Source organism: Mesoplodon densirostris, chromosome 14, assembly GCF_025265405.1.
Source record: "Mesoplodon densirostris isolate mMesDen1 chromosome 14, mMesDen1 primary haplotype, whole genome shotgun sequence".
NCBI classification, from domain to species: Eukaryota; Metazoa; Chordata; class Mammalia; order Artiodactyla; family Ziphiidae; genus Mesoplodon; species Mesoplodon densirostris.
Genome location: NC_082674.1, coordinates 80225812 through 80240246, shown reverse-complemented (window position 1 = coordinate 80240246; position 14435 = coordinate 80225812). Strand labels below are relative to the sequence as shown.

At 42.7% G+C, this 14435-nt stretch overlaps 1 protein-coding gene across 1 annotated transcript in view; it reads left to right on the top strand.

The window, feature by feature from the left end:
* Positions 1–14435, top strand: part of PTCD3 (pentatricopeptide repeat domain 3) — a 31782-nt gene that overhangs the window by 4594 nt on the left and 12753 nt on the right. The window contains exons 4-12 of the mRNA XM_060117981.1: positions 1432–1477; positions 6384–6452; positions 6950–7054; positions 8607–8730; positions 10567–10682; positions 11211–11281; positions 12616–12703; positions 13087–13147; positions 13387–13472. Of these exons, the coding sequence (XP_059973964.1) occupies positions 1432–1477; positions 6384–6452; positions 6950–7054; positions 8607–8730; positions 10567–10682; positions 11211–11281; positions 12616–12703; positions 13087–13147; positions 13387–13472 (766 nt within the window). The remainder of the gene's footprint in view (positions 1–1431; positions 1478–6383; positions 6453–6949; positions 7055–8606; positions 8731–10566; positions 10683–11210; positions 11282–12615; positions 12704–13086; positions 13148–13386; positions 13473–14435) is intronic.

Sequence of the window (14435 nt, the reverse complement as noted above, 5' to 3'; positions counted from 1 at the left end):
AACCACGACCTAAAATGTGCACACCTTATCGGTTAGCCATTCGGGAGGAACCCCAGAGAGACATGGATGACAATGTTCTTTACAACTTGGGAATAATAACAAGTTGAAGTAGCCCAAATGCCCATATGTAAGGGGATAAGAAAAAGCAGTTATCATACAATATAACATTTAAGGAATTAATTAGATTTACACATCGTAACATGGATAATACAGTCAAAGTTATGGAAGCACGTATCCAGAATGACAGTATATGTTTTCAATTTAGTTTTATGGTGGTATGTGTGTAAAAGTACCCTTTAAAGTTCTGGAAGTATAAACACCAAACTTACAGTAGAGGAGGAGGGGGTCACAAAATGACACCAGATATAATAGTCTAGTTTTTTTTTTTTTTTAAGTATAATGTATTCATTGAGGTTATTTTTAGTGAGTGACCTGAATGTTCATAATTTTTCACTTACATTTGTTCAATATGTTGTAAAGATGTACTCACTTGATACGACTAAAATATGCTAACGTAGGAGTTAGCTAGGGAATACTGAGAGACGAAAGGATATCTTTCTCGCTGAAATTACGTAAGTGTGATTTTAGAAAATCCAGTAGATGTTGTGTATGTCAGGGAATTAGTCTTGACATAGTATAAAATTTCCTATGTGTTTTCTTTTTTTCAAATGACTTAAATTATGAGTGTATGTTTAAACTTTATTTAGAAAAATACATTTGGTTTATTAAGTTTATTCTTATTTCCCTTTTTGAAATGAAACACATAAAATCTAGCACAAGTAAAAATACATTTGAAACCAAATTATTTTGTTTGTCAGTTATTCCAGTGAAACCTCCTCTTTTCAGTAGTTAGTGAATGTCTGTACCCATAGTCACAGTGGGTGGCTGGCCTGAACTTCTATAAAGGTTATATAGTTGAGAGATTCTAAACTCAAATCATCTGGGAATTCAGTAAGAATGAATGTGACAGTTCTCCATAAAACCTGGGGGTCCTGATTCAAAAGTCCAGAGTGCAGCTTGTGATTTATTCTTATATGTAGCTGAATTAAGAGCCACCAGTTTGGATAATAAAGGCAAGAATATTACAGAAAGCTACAGTAAGAATGCATAGGAAAATGGGTAGGAGGAGGTAAGATCCAGGTTAGACAGTTTTATGAGATGAAGGTGAAAATTGCTAGCCCTGGGTGATGGTTATAGGGACCAGGCCAGAGAGCGTAGCATGGAACGTGTACTAACCACCTTTGGGCAAGAGAACTAAACAGTTTTCTCATTTTCTAACTTATTATTCTAGTGGTCTTGAGAGATCAGAACTGGCTTTACTTGTGACCTGAACTTTGTTGTTGGCCAGTCCATTCTGAGAGTAGGATCACTTGTTCGCTGTGTGAGTGTGAAAAGCCCTCATGAGGGTTAACTTGTGATTCTCATTCTTAGGGATAAAGTGGCTGTTCTTCAGGCTCTTGCATCCACAGTACACAGGGTAAGTAGGAATTTTAGGTTTTTGTGTCTAACTCAGCTAATAAATGTAATGTTCATATCTGCATGATTCACAATTAAACTGATGTAGATCTAGAGAGTTTCTTAGAAATATCTAGTTCAGTCCCTTCATGTGACAAATGAGAAAACTAAAGCTTTTAAAGTGATTGGCCCAGGGCTACTTAGGATATTAAAGCCCTGACTTAGTACCATGTCTTTTTTCTGCAAATTCAGTGTTTTTATACTAGGCCAGTGATTTTTAAACTTAACCTCCTGAAGAGCTTGTTGAAATGCATGTTCCTGGGGAACGGTTTGCGTGTGATACTCCAATGCAAGTGATCTGTAGACCAACTTGGAGAACAGTGTACCCACCATGCTGGAAGTAATTCGGTGATTAAGAATCTGGGTCCTGGAGCCAAATGTTTTGTTTCATCTTTATCAAAAAGTTACCTTTTCTCTTGATGCTTCTGTTTCCTTATCTGTAAAATGGGGATTTAATTATAGCACCAAACCTTGAGGTTTGGGTGAGAATTAAATAAGTTAGTACACGTGAAAGGGTTTAGGACAGTGCCTAACACAAAGGACATGCTCAGTAAGTGCTGGCTATTCCATTATTGCTCCAGCTATCTTGGTGATTTATTTGTGAATAATTTGCTCTCTTGACAGTTCAAGAATAGAGTCTAGTCTTGATAGATAAACTGAAACCCTGGTAAATGCCTTAGAAATGGAACTTTCTGATTGATTGTATTTTTCATTAGCTGCAAACTGTACTTTCAATTTCAGCTGTGGGGGAAACATCTAAAGTAATTAAGTCCTTTCTTTTTGCTGCAATGTCTGTGTGGATTCTGACCCTCCCTGAGACCGTTATCACAGATTTCCAGAATTTTTCTTCTATTGTAGATGTGAAACTTATAGGCTGTCGGGCCAAATATGCACTGATATACCCTAGCAGTATCTCAGGACGGGTTTTAAAATACTGCATCTCCACACTAGCAAGACATTGAGATTTTCAGCTCACTTATCCATAAATAGGCACCTGAAATGTAAACTCGTGAAATAGGCCTCTGAGACTGTTCTCAGTTTTTTTTACTGAGAATGGCCCAGGGCCCCTTCAAGTCAAAGAAGTTATAGAATTATGTGTGGAGTTGTCTGACTTGTCTGGGTTTGGGCACTTAAAATCCAAGGGATAGTCATTCATTCATTCAGTAACCACACATTCTGCCCTTAACTGTGCTTACCAGGCACTGTGCTGGTTGTAGAATTAAGACAGAGTCCTTGCATAGTTTCTAGAGAGGGAGGCTGAAGGAGCACTGAGGAGAGGGTGCATAACGCAGACTGCGAAAGGACTTCCAGAAGACCGTTCCCCAGAAGAGCTGGTATCGGATCGATGCTTGGAAGATGAGAAGCCAGGATAGTGGGAAAGAGCATTCCTAGCAGGGGCAGCACCAGGAGCAGAGGCAGAGAGGCACAGAATGAGGAGGTTGTATGGGGGAAGCAGGACTTTGAGGGGTGGAGCAGTGAGAGGTGAGGCAAGGGCATGAGTGCTGGGGCTTCTGATTTTTGTTCAAGTCCCCTGAAAGACTTTACGCAGCGGTGTGACATAATCAGTCAAATTTTAGAAAAGACAGCAATGTGGATACGGGAAACCTTTCCTCTCAAAAGTATAATAATGATCTTAACGTGTCCAAAACCCAGCCCCTTTCTCACACAGTCTCTGCCATCTCATTAACGGCAGCTCCATGCTTCTAGTTGCTTCTCTTTTTCATGTGCTGCACTTCAGTAAATCCTCTGTTTCTTCCATCAAAATATTTGTGTACGGAGTCCCAAAGACCACGCCCAGGTTCAGTGGTTTGCTAGGAGGATTCACAGGACTCAGCATATGGTCCTACAGCTATGTTTTATTACAGCGAAAGGACACAAAGCAAAATCAGTAAGAGAAGAAGGCACGTGGGGTGAAGTCCAAAGGAAACCAGGAGAAAGCTTCCAAGAGGGTCCTCCAGCAGAGTTGTCACAACACGTGGAAAAGTCTACCAGGAAAGCTCGTTGGAGACTCAGTGCCCAGAGTCTCTGCCTGGCACATACCCAAACTCCACAGTCCCAGAAGGAAAGCGGGAGTTCAGCATAAACCACATAGTACAGTTTAGACGAGTACTGGGAATGGTGGGGACCCTCCAGAATCCAAGTTCCCAGATGCCCACCAGGCCTTGTAAGCAGCCCTTTCTAAGAATAGCGACTTCAAGCCTGGTAACTTCTTTTCCTGCACAGCATCCAAATCCTGAGCCCTTGTCATCACCAGGATCACCTTGGTCATCCAGGCCACCGTCATCTCTTACCATCTTGGATTAGTTACGACAGTCTCTGTCTTCTTCACCTCCTCTGCCCGCTACAGACTGTTCTCAATCAAGCAGCCGCAGTGGCCTGCTACAATGTTGAACCACATCGGTCTTCTACTCAGAATTCATGTGTCTTCTCATTTATCATAAAATGGCTTCTCATTTGTCATAATTCACATAAAAGCTGAAGTCCGTCCGAGGGCACCTGAGGCCCTACGTGTTCAGCCACCACCCCCACTGCCACTCTGACCACATCTCCTACCACCTTCCATGCTAGCTCTGTTCTACGTGGCCTCCTGGCTAATCCTCACTTTCTTAGTAGGCCCGGGTCGGCCTCAGGGCGTTAATGTCTGCTGTTTATTCTGCCTGGAGTATTTTTCCCTGAGATAGCCACATAATTTCCTCCTTCATCTCTTTAAGCCTTTTCATGGAGGCCTTCCTCAACCACACGATTTAAAATTGTATGTTTCGGGGACTTCCCTGGTGGCACAGTGGTTAAGAATCCACCTGCCAATGCAGGGGACAGGGGTTCGAGCCCTGGTCCGGGAAGATCCCACATGCCGCAGAGCAAGTAAGCCCGTGCACCACAACTACTGAGCCTGTGTGCCACAACTGCTGAAGCCCATGCGCCTAGAGTCTGTGCTCTGCAGCAAGAGAAGCCACTGCAATGAGAAGCCCGTGCACCACAACAAAGAGTAGCCCCTGCTCGCCACAACTAGAGAAAGCCTGTGTGCAGCAATGAAGACCCAGCACAGCCAAAAATAAATAAATAAATTTTAAAAAAAGAATAAATAAATAAATGTATGGTTCTTTTCTCTGATAGTTCGTTCTCCCTCCTTCCCTCCCTTCCTTCCTTTCTTTCTCATAGCACTTATTGCCTTTAAAATTACTATGTTTTATTTATTTTTGTTTTCTGGAGATTTTTTTTCCCCACTAAATTGTGAGCTCTATGGAGGATAAGATTTTATTGTCTCCTTGGTAGCTAGAATAATGCCTGGCACATACGAGGTGCTCAGTAAATACGGAATGAATGAATAAGGAAGGTAGTGAACTAAGGCAGTGGTAGTGGAGATAGGGGACGGTGGAGTAGGTAGGGGACGTTAAGGAGCTCGAGTTGATGACACCTGGTGACACGTTAGTTGAATGGAAGTAGTAGGAGAGGATCTTTGTCTTGGATTGCAGAGAGCTCGGTACCATTCACTGAGATAGAGAAGACAGGAGGGAGAAGTAGCTCTGTCAGGGAAGTTCAGCTGGGGATAAATTTAGTGTGAGGCATCTGAGCTGCAGGGTCAGAGTAGAGAAGTTGTTTCTCAGAAACCATGAAGGGCTTGGAAATCATCGAGGGAGGAAAATGTAGGAAACAAATAGAAAGAGTAAGTCTAGTAAGGGAAGTCCAGCATGTCACAAAACTAGGGGCCCCGGGCTTCCCTGGTGGCGCAGTGGTTGAGAGTCCGCCTGCCGATGCAGGGGACACGGGTTCGTGCCCCTATCCTGGAAGATCCCACATGCCGCGGAGCGGCTGGGCCCGCGAGCCATGGCCGCGGAGCCTGTGTGTCTGGAGCCTGTGCTCCGCAACGGGAGAGGCCACAGCAGTGAGAGGCCCGCGTACAGCAAAAAAAAAAAAAAAAAAAAAAACTAGGGGCCCCAACCAAACAGGTATTTGATAAGGATGGTGGACAGGACAGAGGCAAGCAACAGCTGGTGATCAGGGAGGAACAGTCCAGGGCAGCTGCCCTAGAACTGCTTCCTCTGGTTGCCGTTACACACCCACCACGTGTTGGTAGAGAGTGGTACAGCCAGATGAAAGGATCCTCAGATGAGTGTAAAGAGAATACAGCGTCAGGTGTCAGGAAGCGAGGGCCCCAAAGAGCACTGCCTCCGCGCCCTGGGTATGAGCATCCTTCCTGTGAGAGCCGCAGGGAGGCTCTCCCCTGGAGAATCCAGGTCAGTACGACAAGGCATCAAGGGGACAGAAGAGACTGAGGATGTAAGCAGAGTTTTTCCTGTGGAACAAAGTTGCCAGAGGCCCAGGGAAGGGGGCTCCAAGGGGTAGGAGAAGACTAGAAGAAGTCATTGGAGGGCCGTTCTGAGTGAGCCTCTGGTGGTGCTGGAGGGTTCGTTTTGCTCAGGGTTCCGCCTAGAACAACGTAGAGAAGTACAGAACCTTGGGCAACAGGACGTGGGAGAAGCTGCTGTCCCTGCCTCCTGAGAGGGCCCGGGAACTCCTGTCCTCCATTTGCAGGAAACCTTAGTGCAGGAAGCTGTTGCCCAGGCTGGTTTAATTCAGAAGCTCTTGACCTTGAGTTTAAAACAGCAATTGTCCGTGGTGATAGCAGCCTTCAATTAAAAAGCAGTCATGGGGGTTTGAGCCATTGTTTGCTTTAAGTTGTGCCTAATTACAACCAACTCTACAGAGCCGCGGGTACAGTGTAGGTATTGGTGTCTGCAAACATACATATTTCTGCTTCTGTGATACATGTATAGTTAAAACTTTGCAGAGTTTTTAGTCATCACCAAAACCCGCAAGGTCCTCTTAATAAAAATGTAGCTAAAGAGACTTCTGTGTCTTCTCCGCAGGATGGTACAGCTGCCCCTTACGCATTTCAAGATGATCCTTATCTCATACCAACATCCTCTATGGAATCTGTGAGTATTTTTATGAAACTTTTCTAATACTACGTTTTATCTTGTTGGTTTGGGTACAAGAGTACATGTATAACTTAGCTTAGTTGTAAAAACTTTTGAAAAGTTTACAGATGCTGATAGATAAATTGGTAGATTTTCTGAATCTTTTACTACTTTTATCAAAAAGTTTTAGAGATTGGCTGTGGAGAGGGTATTTGGTTTGGGTTTTTAATACTTAGGACTCTTTCCCACTGTAGGGCAATCCACTCGGTTTAAGCACATTGCTTTTATATACCTCAAGCTGTATATAAGATGTGACCTGAAATTATGTCACACTCAGCAGAGGTAGATAAGTAATACTTATGTAGTTTAACTTCTAATTGGGATTCTGTGTATCACTGTATTCTCTTTTTTTTTTTAGGGGGGCAAAATAATTTTTGCTGAGGGTGTGACTTTGATCTCTTGAGTTTAAATTACAGGTAATATCAACTTATATCTAAATCTTTTTCTTTATATAGCATTCATTTTTGTTGGCAAAGAAGTCCGGGGAGAATGCAGCAAAGTTTATTATTAATTCATATCCCAAATATTTTCAGAAAGACATAGCTGAACCTCATATACCGGTAAGGAGAGGTAATTGGAATTTTCAGATAATACTGTGTAATTGTAACTTAAACTAAGTTTTCATGGCTAATATTTAAGTAGCCATTTGAATGCCTACAGTATTTGGGTGAAAAGTCTTTTAATGTTTATGGTTATCTTTGCTTACAATACTAACCTTTATTAAACTATATGTATTTGCTCTGCATTTTATTTTCCCCATTTGGCTTCTGTGACACCAGACTCTTAGATCTTTACCTCTGTGACTGTTCCTTTTTAGTTTCCCTCAGTAGCTTTTCTATCTACTCCTTAAGCCTTGGTGTCTTTTTCTTAGGGTTCCATGCTCAGTCATTTTCTCTTTTTTCTGTCTGGAATCTTCCTGCTTCAGTGACCCTTATACTCCATTTGGCATTCTTGTATATCTGACCTAGGTATCTCTACTTTGAACTCCAGATTGTATTTCCAGCTACCTCTGTTCTGTAGTCATGAGGAGCGTGCAGGGCCTGCTGTGTGTTAGACATCGTGCTTAGCGTGTCATACAGTGGTGAGCGAAACATGGGCTCTGCCCTCCTGAGTTTATTAGTGGAAATAGTAACTCAGACTCATTATGTCTAAAACTGCTCCCTCTCACGTCTCCCTACTTTCCAAAGCACGCACGCACACACCCAGACACACCCTCTTGTGCTTCTCAAGCAGCGACTCTTGGGGACAAATTAGGTAGTCGGTGTGATTGTGTCCATAAAAATATTAGAATCCTGAACTAAGACAGCGGCAGCAGTGGAATGATCATTTCTTGGCCATCCTTTGCCCGTTAAGTTTCTGACTAACAGTTCCTCTTCTATGTTTAGCTCACTTCTGCTTAAAGCCGTCCGTGGATCCCCTGCCCCCATGGCGGGCAGCATTCCCATACCTCTGAGACCTCTTACGTCATTTATCATTCACGCTGTATCATAATTATTTCCTTATTTGCTTTCTCTATTAGATTGTGAGCATCTTGAGGGTAGAGAATGACTTCCGTCTGTTTATCCCCAGTGTCTAGCTTAGTGCCTGGCATCAAGTCGTAGGCCTTCAGTAAATATTTGGGTAAATTGGTGAGTGAGGTAAAATCAGCATACCTTGGTAGTACTAAACGTTTAGAGTAAAAGAAGTATCAAGGATGAAAGGTTTCTGTCTTTGCCAACTGGGTGTCCTGTGGCACCTTTAACCAAGATTGGGAGGAAAGTAGGAAGGATGGTTTTAGCAAGGGATAAATAAGTTCACCTTGAAATTGGGAAGTTTGGTTGGAAATCTGATTCTTCAGATATGGATTAAATATTTATGTGTGGGTGCTTTTAAATTCTCCACCCCGAGCTAGAAGATCTCTAAGTAATCTTGTTTTGGAGACTGGAGAGGTTTTTTTTTAAATAAGTTATATTCCCTGCAGAGGTATTCTTGTTAAAAAAAATACTATCTGGTGCATGAAGCATGAACCGGAGCTGTGAGGTCTCATTTTGGTTGGCGATCCAAGTCTTGTCCTACTCAGCTACCTTTCATGTTGCCCTGTTCGCAATAACTTCAGCCATCTTGTTTTCCTAGTGTTTTATGCCTGAGTACTTTGAACCTCAGATTGAAGATATAAGTGAGGCTGCTCTGCAGGAACGAATCAAGCTCAGAAAAGTCAAAGCTTCTGTGGACATGTTTGATCAGCTCTTGCAAGCAGGTGACTGAGTTCATTTGAAGCCTCTCTGGGAACATGGGCTTGGACGTGGGCCACAGTGACGTATGTGATCCAGATAAGTTATGAGTATAAGTTACAAGTGCTGTGCTCCTTCCTCTGCTCAGTGGCTATGTTTGTGTTTTTTATAGTTTAATATGTCCTATTTCATGCTCTGCCTGAGCATCATTTTAAAACTGTGGGTGGGGTAGAGTTGCAACTTTGTTAGCATGTTGTCCTCTTGTGCTGTATCAGAGGTAGACAAATTATACAGCCATTCTTCCTTAGCTTCTGTTTTTAACATCAGGTGTGTACATACTCTATTCACATTTCCTATATTCTTAATGTTTGGAAGGCATAAAGCAGACAAAAAAGAAATATTTGAAAAGGAAGGAGCGCTAAGCTGCGGGCTCAGAGGTTTGGATAGGTTCTGGCACCAGTTAGCACTGTGGCCTTGAAAAAGTCACTTCTGTCAAATCCTGCGGCTCTCTGGATTTGATCTGGATGAACCTCCAGGGGTGTAGGTCTAGGTGCCAGGGCGTGTAAGCTGTCATGAGAATGTACCTATAGTGACATGGAAGGCAGCAGCATTAAGTTTTAGAATCCCGAGTGCTGTTCAGTGATTTAGGAGGAAAATCAGCCAAACATGCAAGAGATAGAAACTGGACTGAATCACTCAATACAGTCTTAAACACAACAAGAAACATTTGCAGAAAGCTGTGTTTGATTTGAGAATTTTGGTGTGTAGCCTTGTTAAAAGCTTTGGGTGTACAGATGAATTGCTGATGCAGGTTATCATTTAGGGAGGCTTTTCCCTCTGCTTGTTGAGTACTATAAACATCTTAGTACGAAGACTTGTCTTCCTTTGTTTTACACACTGTGTGGGGTAGGCACATGCAGATGTTCAGTAAGCATTACTAAAGACAGTGTGTCAAACCCATAACACTCGACTCATTCAGAGTAATGGAATGAGGCAACATACTGGGAGAGGAAACAAAGTTTTATTATCAAGGCCCTAATAAGTGCCATACACTTTGCTAGGCATTTAATTATAGAACACCTTATGAGTTGGTGTGCTTATCGTCATTTTATAAAGGAAACTGATTACAGGTAATCTTTAGGGTTACACAGCTTTGAGATGGTAAGACCCAGTCAACTTACACTCCATCTCCGGTGTCCCGTCCACCCTGCCATGCTGTCTTTTCTGGGCTTTTAAGTTTCCTGCTGGGCATTTGTATTATCAGTATATTTTCTTTAGAAAAATGCAGTTAGTTTTCTTTCAAAGCACTAAATGATGTTTCATACTTCTTCCTGTTCGCTTTTCTCCCCCTTCGTAAGAGTCAAGATGGGAACATAATGTTTTGAGCAATAATTTTTTAAAGGCTACTATAATTAGGCATTTATGCTAGTATTTCTAGGCAAGTATTTCAGTGAGGGCCTGGGTCCAAGTGGAATAGTTCTGCTTTCATTTGTAAAAATGGAACTGGCCCCGGGGGACAATGTGGCAATCATTTGCAGAGGGTTCAGTTTGAAGATGATAGAACCGTGAGATAATTTCTCCGGGGATATGAGTACGTAAAATAAATGAGCACAGGGTCAAACTTGATCTTGTATTTTATCTTTCCTGTCACACAGCACTGTTAGGGATTGTGTCCTGTCTGCATCACTCCAAGTGTTTAAGCTGATGTGGAGTGCACACACATCCATCAAGAAAGTGGTGGATGAGACTGAATATGTAGCCAGGAAGGCCACAGCTCACAGAAAAAGTGAAGAATTTTAATCTAATAGGCTTTAGTTCTTTGATGCTTCAAAGTTTCTTTCCCTTTTTTCTCCTACCCACAGGAACCACCGTATCTCTGGAAACAACCAACAGTCTCTTGGATTTATTATGTTACTATGGTAACCAAGAGCCCTCAACTAATTATAATTTTCAACAACGTGAACAAGCAGAAGAGTTGGTAATGGCTTTGGCAGTGATTTTTAAAGTTTCTTTTGGTAGTAAAACCTCCTCAGAGTAAGGCAGGTTCTTGTGCCATGTGTTAGGGTCGAAGAGATTTGTTCTGAGGTGTGTTGTGGCATAGTACGTAGCCTGGACAGAAATGTGGAGCAGGAGACGGATTTTAACAATTGTTTTGCCCTGCTTCCCTCCTTAAAAATACTTTGACCTTGCCTGCCACATGCAGCAAACCTTTGACCAGACACGTTCGGACAGGCCCCTTTGTTGTTGTTACTTAAAGTGGTAGTATGATGTGTAAGGGATGGGGTGGGGAACCCCTGGTTCCAGCCCCCTCAAAAATTCATACGTAGGTGGGCAGAGAGGAGTGAGCATACTCTACACTTCAGAAATTAATATTTCTTAATAAACACTGGGTTTCCTTTTTGCCTTCTACTGGATCTGTATTTCCTTTGCTTTTCTGAAGTTTCCTCAGAGAATGCATTCCATTGTCATATTTTGTTTTATATCTGTTGGTGATGGTTCATTTCAGGAAGAAGCCACAGAGGGAAATAACGAGAAACCTAAGAAGAAGGCTGGTCATCAGCTTGGAGTTACTTGGAAGTATGTTACAGTGTGATTAGAACTTTGTGTTATGGCTCCGTACAGTGCGTGGAATGTTCCCCATCAGCCCCTGAAGAAGATACGATCCTGGAATATTCTAAAATGCAGTTTGTTTTCAGTGTGCAGTGTAAATGTCTCAGTTGGTTTTCACATGTGTTTGGACCGTTTTTCATTAGATCTTTGCCTCCAACCAGCAGCACAAGGTTGACACCTGACTTCTATTTTTCCATCTAACTCCATGCAACCTTCATGGTATGGTTCTTTTGGTAGTTTCATCAGTAGTCCTACCTTGCAATATATACCTCTAATTCTAAAAGATTCACAATTTTTTATTATGTTAGAATACACATATGCTAGAGCATAGTTCTAGGTTCAGACTAGTGGCCAGCAAACAGAAGTATTCACTTCCGAACAAAAGGTGAATATCACTTAACATTTCAGAATTAAATTAACTGAGTAGAAGCATCTAAATAAAAGAAAGGTATCTCATATGGATGTCTGAAAAAGGGAAGCTACCATTAATATCTGAAGTGTTTTTTGAAGTGATAAAATGAATAGAATCAAAAATTAAATTTTTTCAGTAGATATTGATAATTTCTCATAGTGGTTAAGAGCATTGACTGTGGAGTACCATTGTGGCCCAAATCCTGGTTCTGTCTGATTTCCAGGACATATTGGTAACAGGGAGAATCAAGGTACAGCATGATTTGTATAACACAGCACATTGATAGGCTAGAATAGGACAAAGGAATCTAGAGACACCGCTTGTCTGTGGTTGCCTCTGAGGGGGAATTGTATCCGGTTGAAAGAGGGTGGGGAAACGTCACTAGGTACCCTGCTGTGCAGTTTGCTTTTTGCTTAATACCTTGAGTATATATCACACCTTTTAAGTCCTGGTTCTGCCTGTAAAGCCTTGGACAACTTAAGGTCTTTGAGCGTCAGTTTTTCCTGTTTTCAAAATGATCATAGGGGCTCCCCTGGTGGCGCAGTGGTTGAGAGTCTGCCTGCCAATGCAGGGGACACAGGTTCGTGCCCCGGTCCGGGAAGATCCCACATGCCGTGGAGCGGCTGGGCCCATGAGCCATGGCAGCTGGGCCTGCGCGTCTGGAGCCTGTGCTCTGCAACGGGAGAGGCCACAACAGTGAGAGGCCCGTGTACCGCAAAAAAAAAAAAAAAAAAAAAAGATGATAACCATGTCTTCCTCTCTGGGGGGCAAGAATTACTTGAAATTATATGCATAAAATGCTTAGCACGGCGCCTGGAACATGGTGAGTTGGTGGCTATTACTGGTTTTTTCTGTTTTCTCTGGTTCACATTTACTTTCTTGTGTCTAGAGCAAAAAACAACGCTGAGAGAATCTTCGCGCTCATGCCAGAGAAAAACGCACACTCCTACTGCACAATGATCCGAGGAATGGTGAAGGTAATGTTTGTTTTATATATCTTTATCTTCCCCTAAATCAGCGCTTCTCAGCCTCAGAACTGTTCACAGTTGGGCCAGATAACCTGCTGTTGTGGAGCTGTCCAGTGCCTTGAAGGGCATTGAGGAGCCGCTCCTGTACACTGCATGCCGGTGGTCCATCCATCCCGCCCCAGCTGGGACACCCAGAATGTCTCCAAGCATTATTCAGTGTCTCCTGGGAAGCGGCGTTGCCCCAGTAGAGAACCACTGCACGGAGGATACGTTTCTTGAGAATGGGACCATGTCTGTTTACTGCGTGCTCCCAAACCCTAGAGCAGTCGAACGCACATATTTCTTAAATGAACACATCTGATGATCCTTCACTTTCACTTTCCCTTTTCCAGCACCGAGCTCCTACGCAGGCATTGAACTTGTTCACTGAACTATTAAACAACAGACTTCGTGGTGAGTGTGTTTGGAGAATTCCCCTCTGTCCTTCCTTCTCTTTCCTTCTCTCCGGCATCTATAAAATCTCAGGATTTTACTTCAGTCATTTATTCATTCTTAATCTTTTCCTGTGGTATTGGTGATTGAAGCAGGAGTCCAGAGCCAGAGAAAAGAGTAGTTTTGTAGACGTGTGCATGACCACTTTGCCTTTAATCTTCAACCCCAAATTTTGTTAAAGTAGTTTTCTTCTTTTATAGCTGATGTACACACCTTCAATTCATTGCTTGAAGCAACAGCATCCGTGGTGAATGATAAATTTGAAGAAAAATGGAATAATATGTTGGTGAGGAGGAACTCTCACTTTGTCTTCTAATAGGCCTAAACTATTCTTTGCTAGGAGTACGTGGGTTGGAGACAGCATTCGCTGAGCATCTTCATGGCAGTCACTGTGCTGGGCGCTCAGCTCATGATGACCTGTTCACACCCTTCCAGCAACCCTGTAGTGTACGTAGGTGTATCTGACATGTGACCCAAGCATACAGTTCGAATCCAGGAAGACCTGGATTGCTTTATTCACTTATTTCTCATAATGGTTTTTTCATTAAAATGAGACACATTTATTGATAAAATTTATTAGCTAAGTTTTAAAAAATTGACGGGCTTCCCTGGTGGCACAATGGTTAAGAATCCGCCTGCCAATGCAGGGGACACAGGTTCGAGCCCTGGTCCAGGAAGATCCCACGTGCTGCAGAGCAACTAAGCCCGTGCGCCACAACAACTGAGCCTGTTCTCTAGAACCCTTGAGCCACAACTGCTGAGTCCACGTGCCACAACTACTGAAGCCCGTGTGCCTAGAGCCTGTGCTCCGCAACAAGAGAAGCCACTGCAATGAGAAGCCCGTGCACCACAACGAAGAGTAGCCCCCACTTTCCAAAACTAAAGAAAGCCCACGGCAGCAACAAAGACCCAATGCAGCAGAAAATAAAATAATTTTTTAAAAAGATTAAAATCACTGGATTGAAGTGACAGGCATAGAAACCGTGTTATACCATACTGCGCATGTAAAAAAGGAAAAACCGCAATCCATTCTAGTCTGCTCTCTTGCTTCAGTCTCAAACTCACTAGGCCGCTAAAGACAGTTGGACACCTTGATCACGTGGGTCAGGGTAACTGATGGAGGGGCTTCTGTAAGGGGCAGAGTTACTGGTCCTGCTAGTTACTAGATAACTCTGAAATTGGGGATGTGTTTATTAATCTACTTTAAACATAGGCAGAGAGCCCAAGTCTTTTTTAGTATGTTACATTA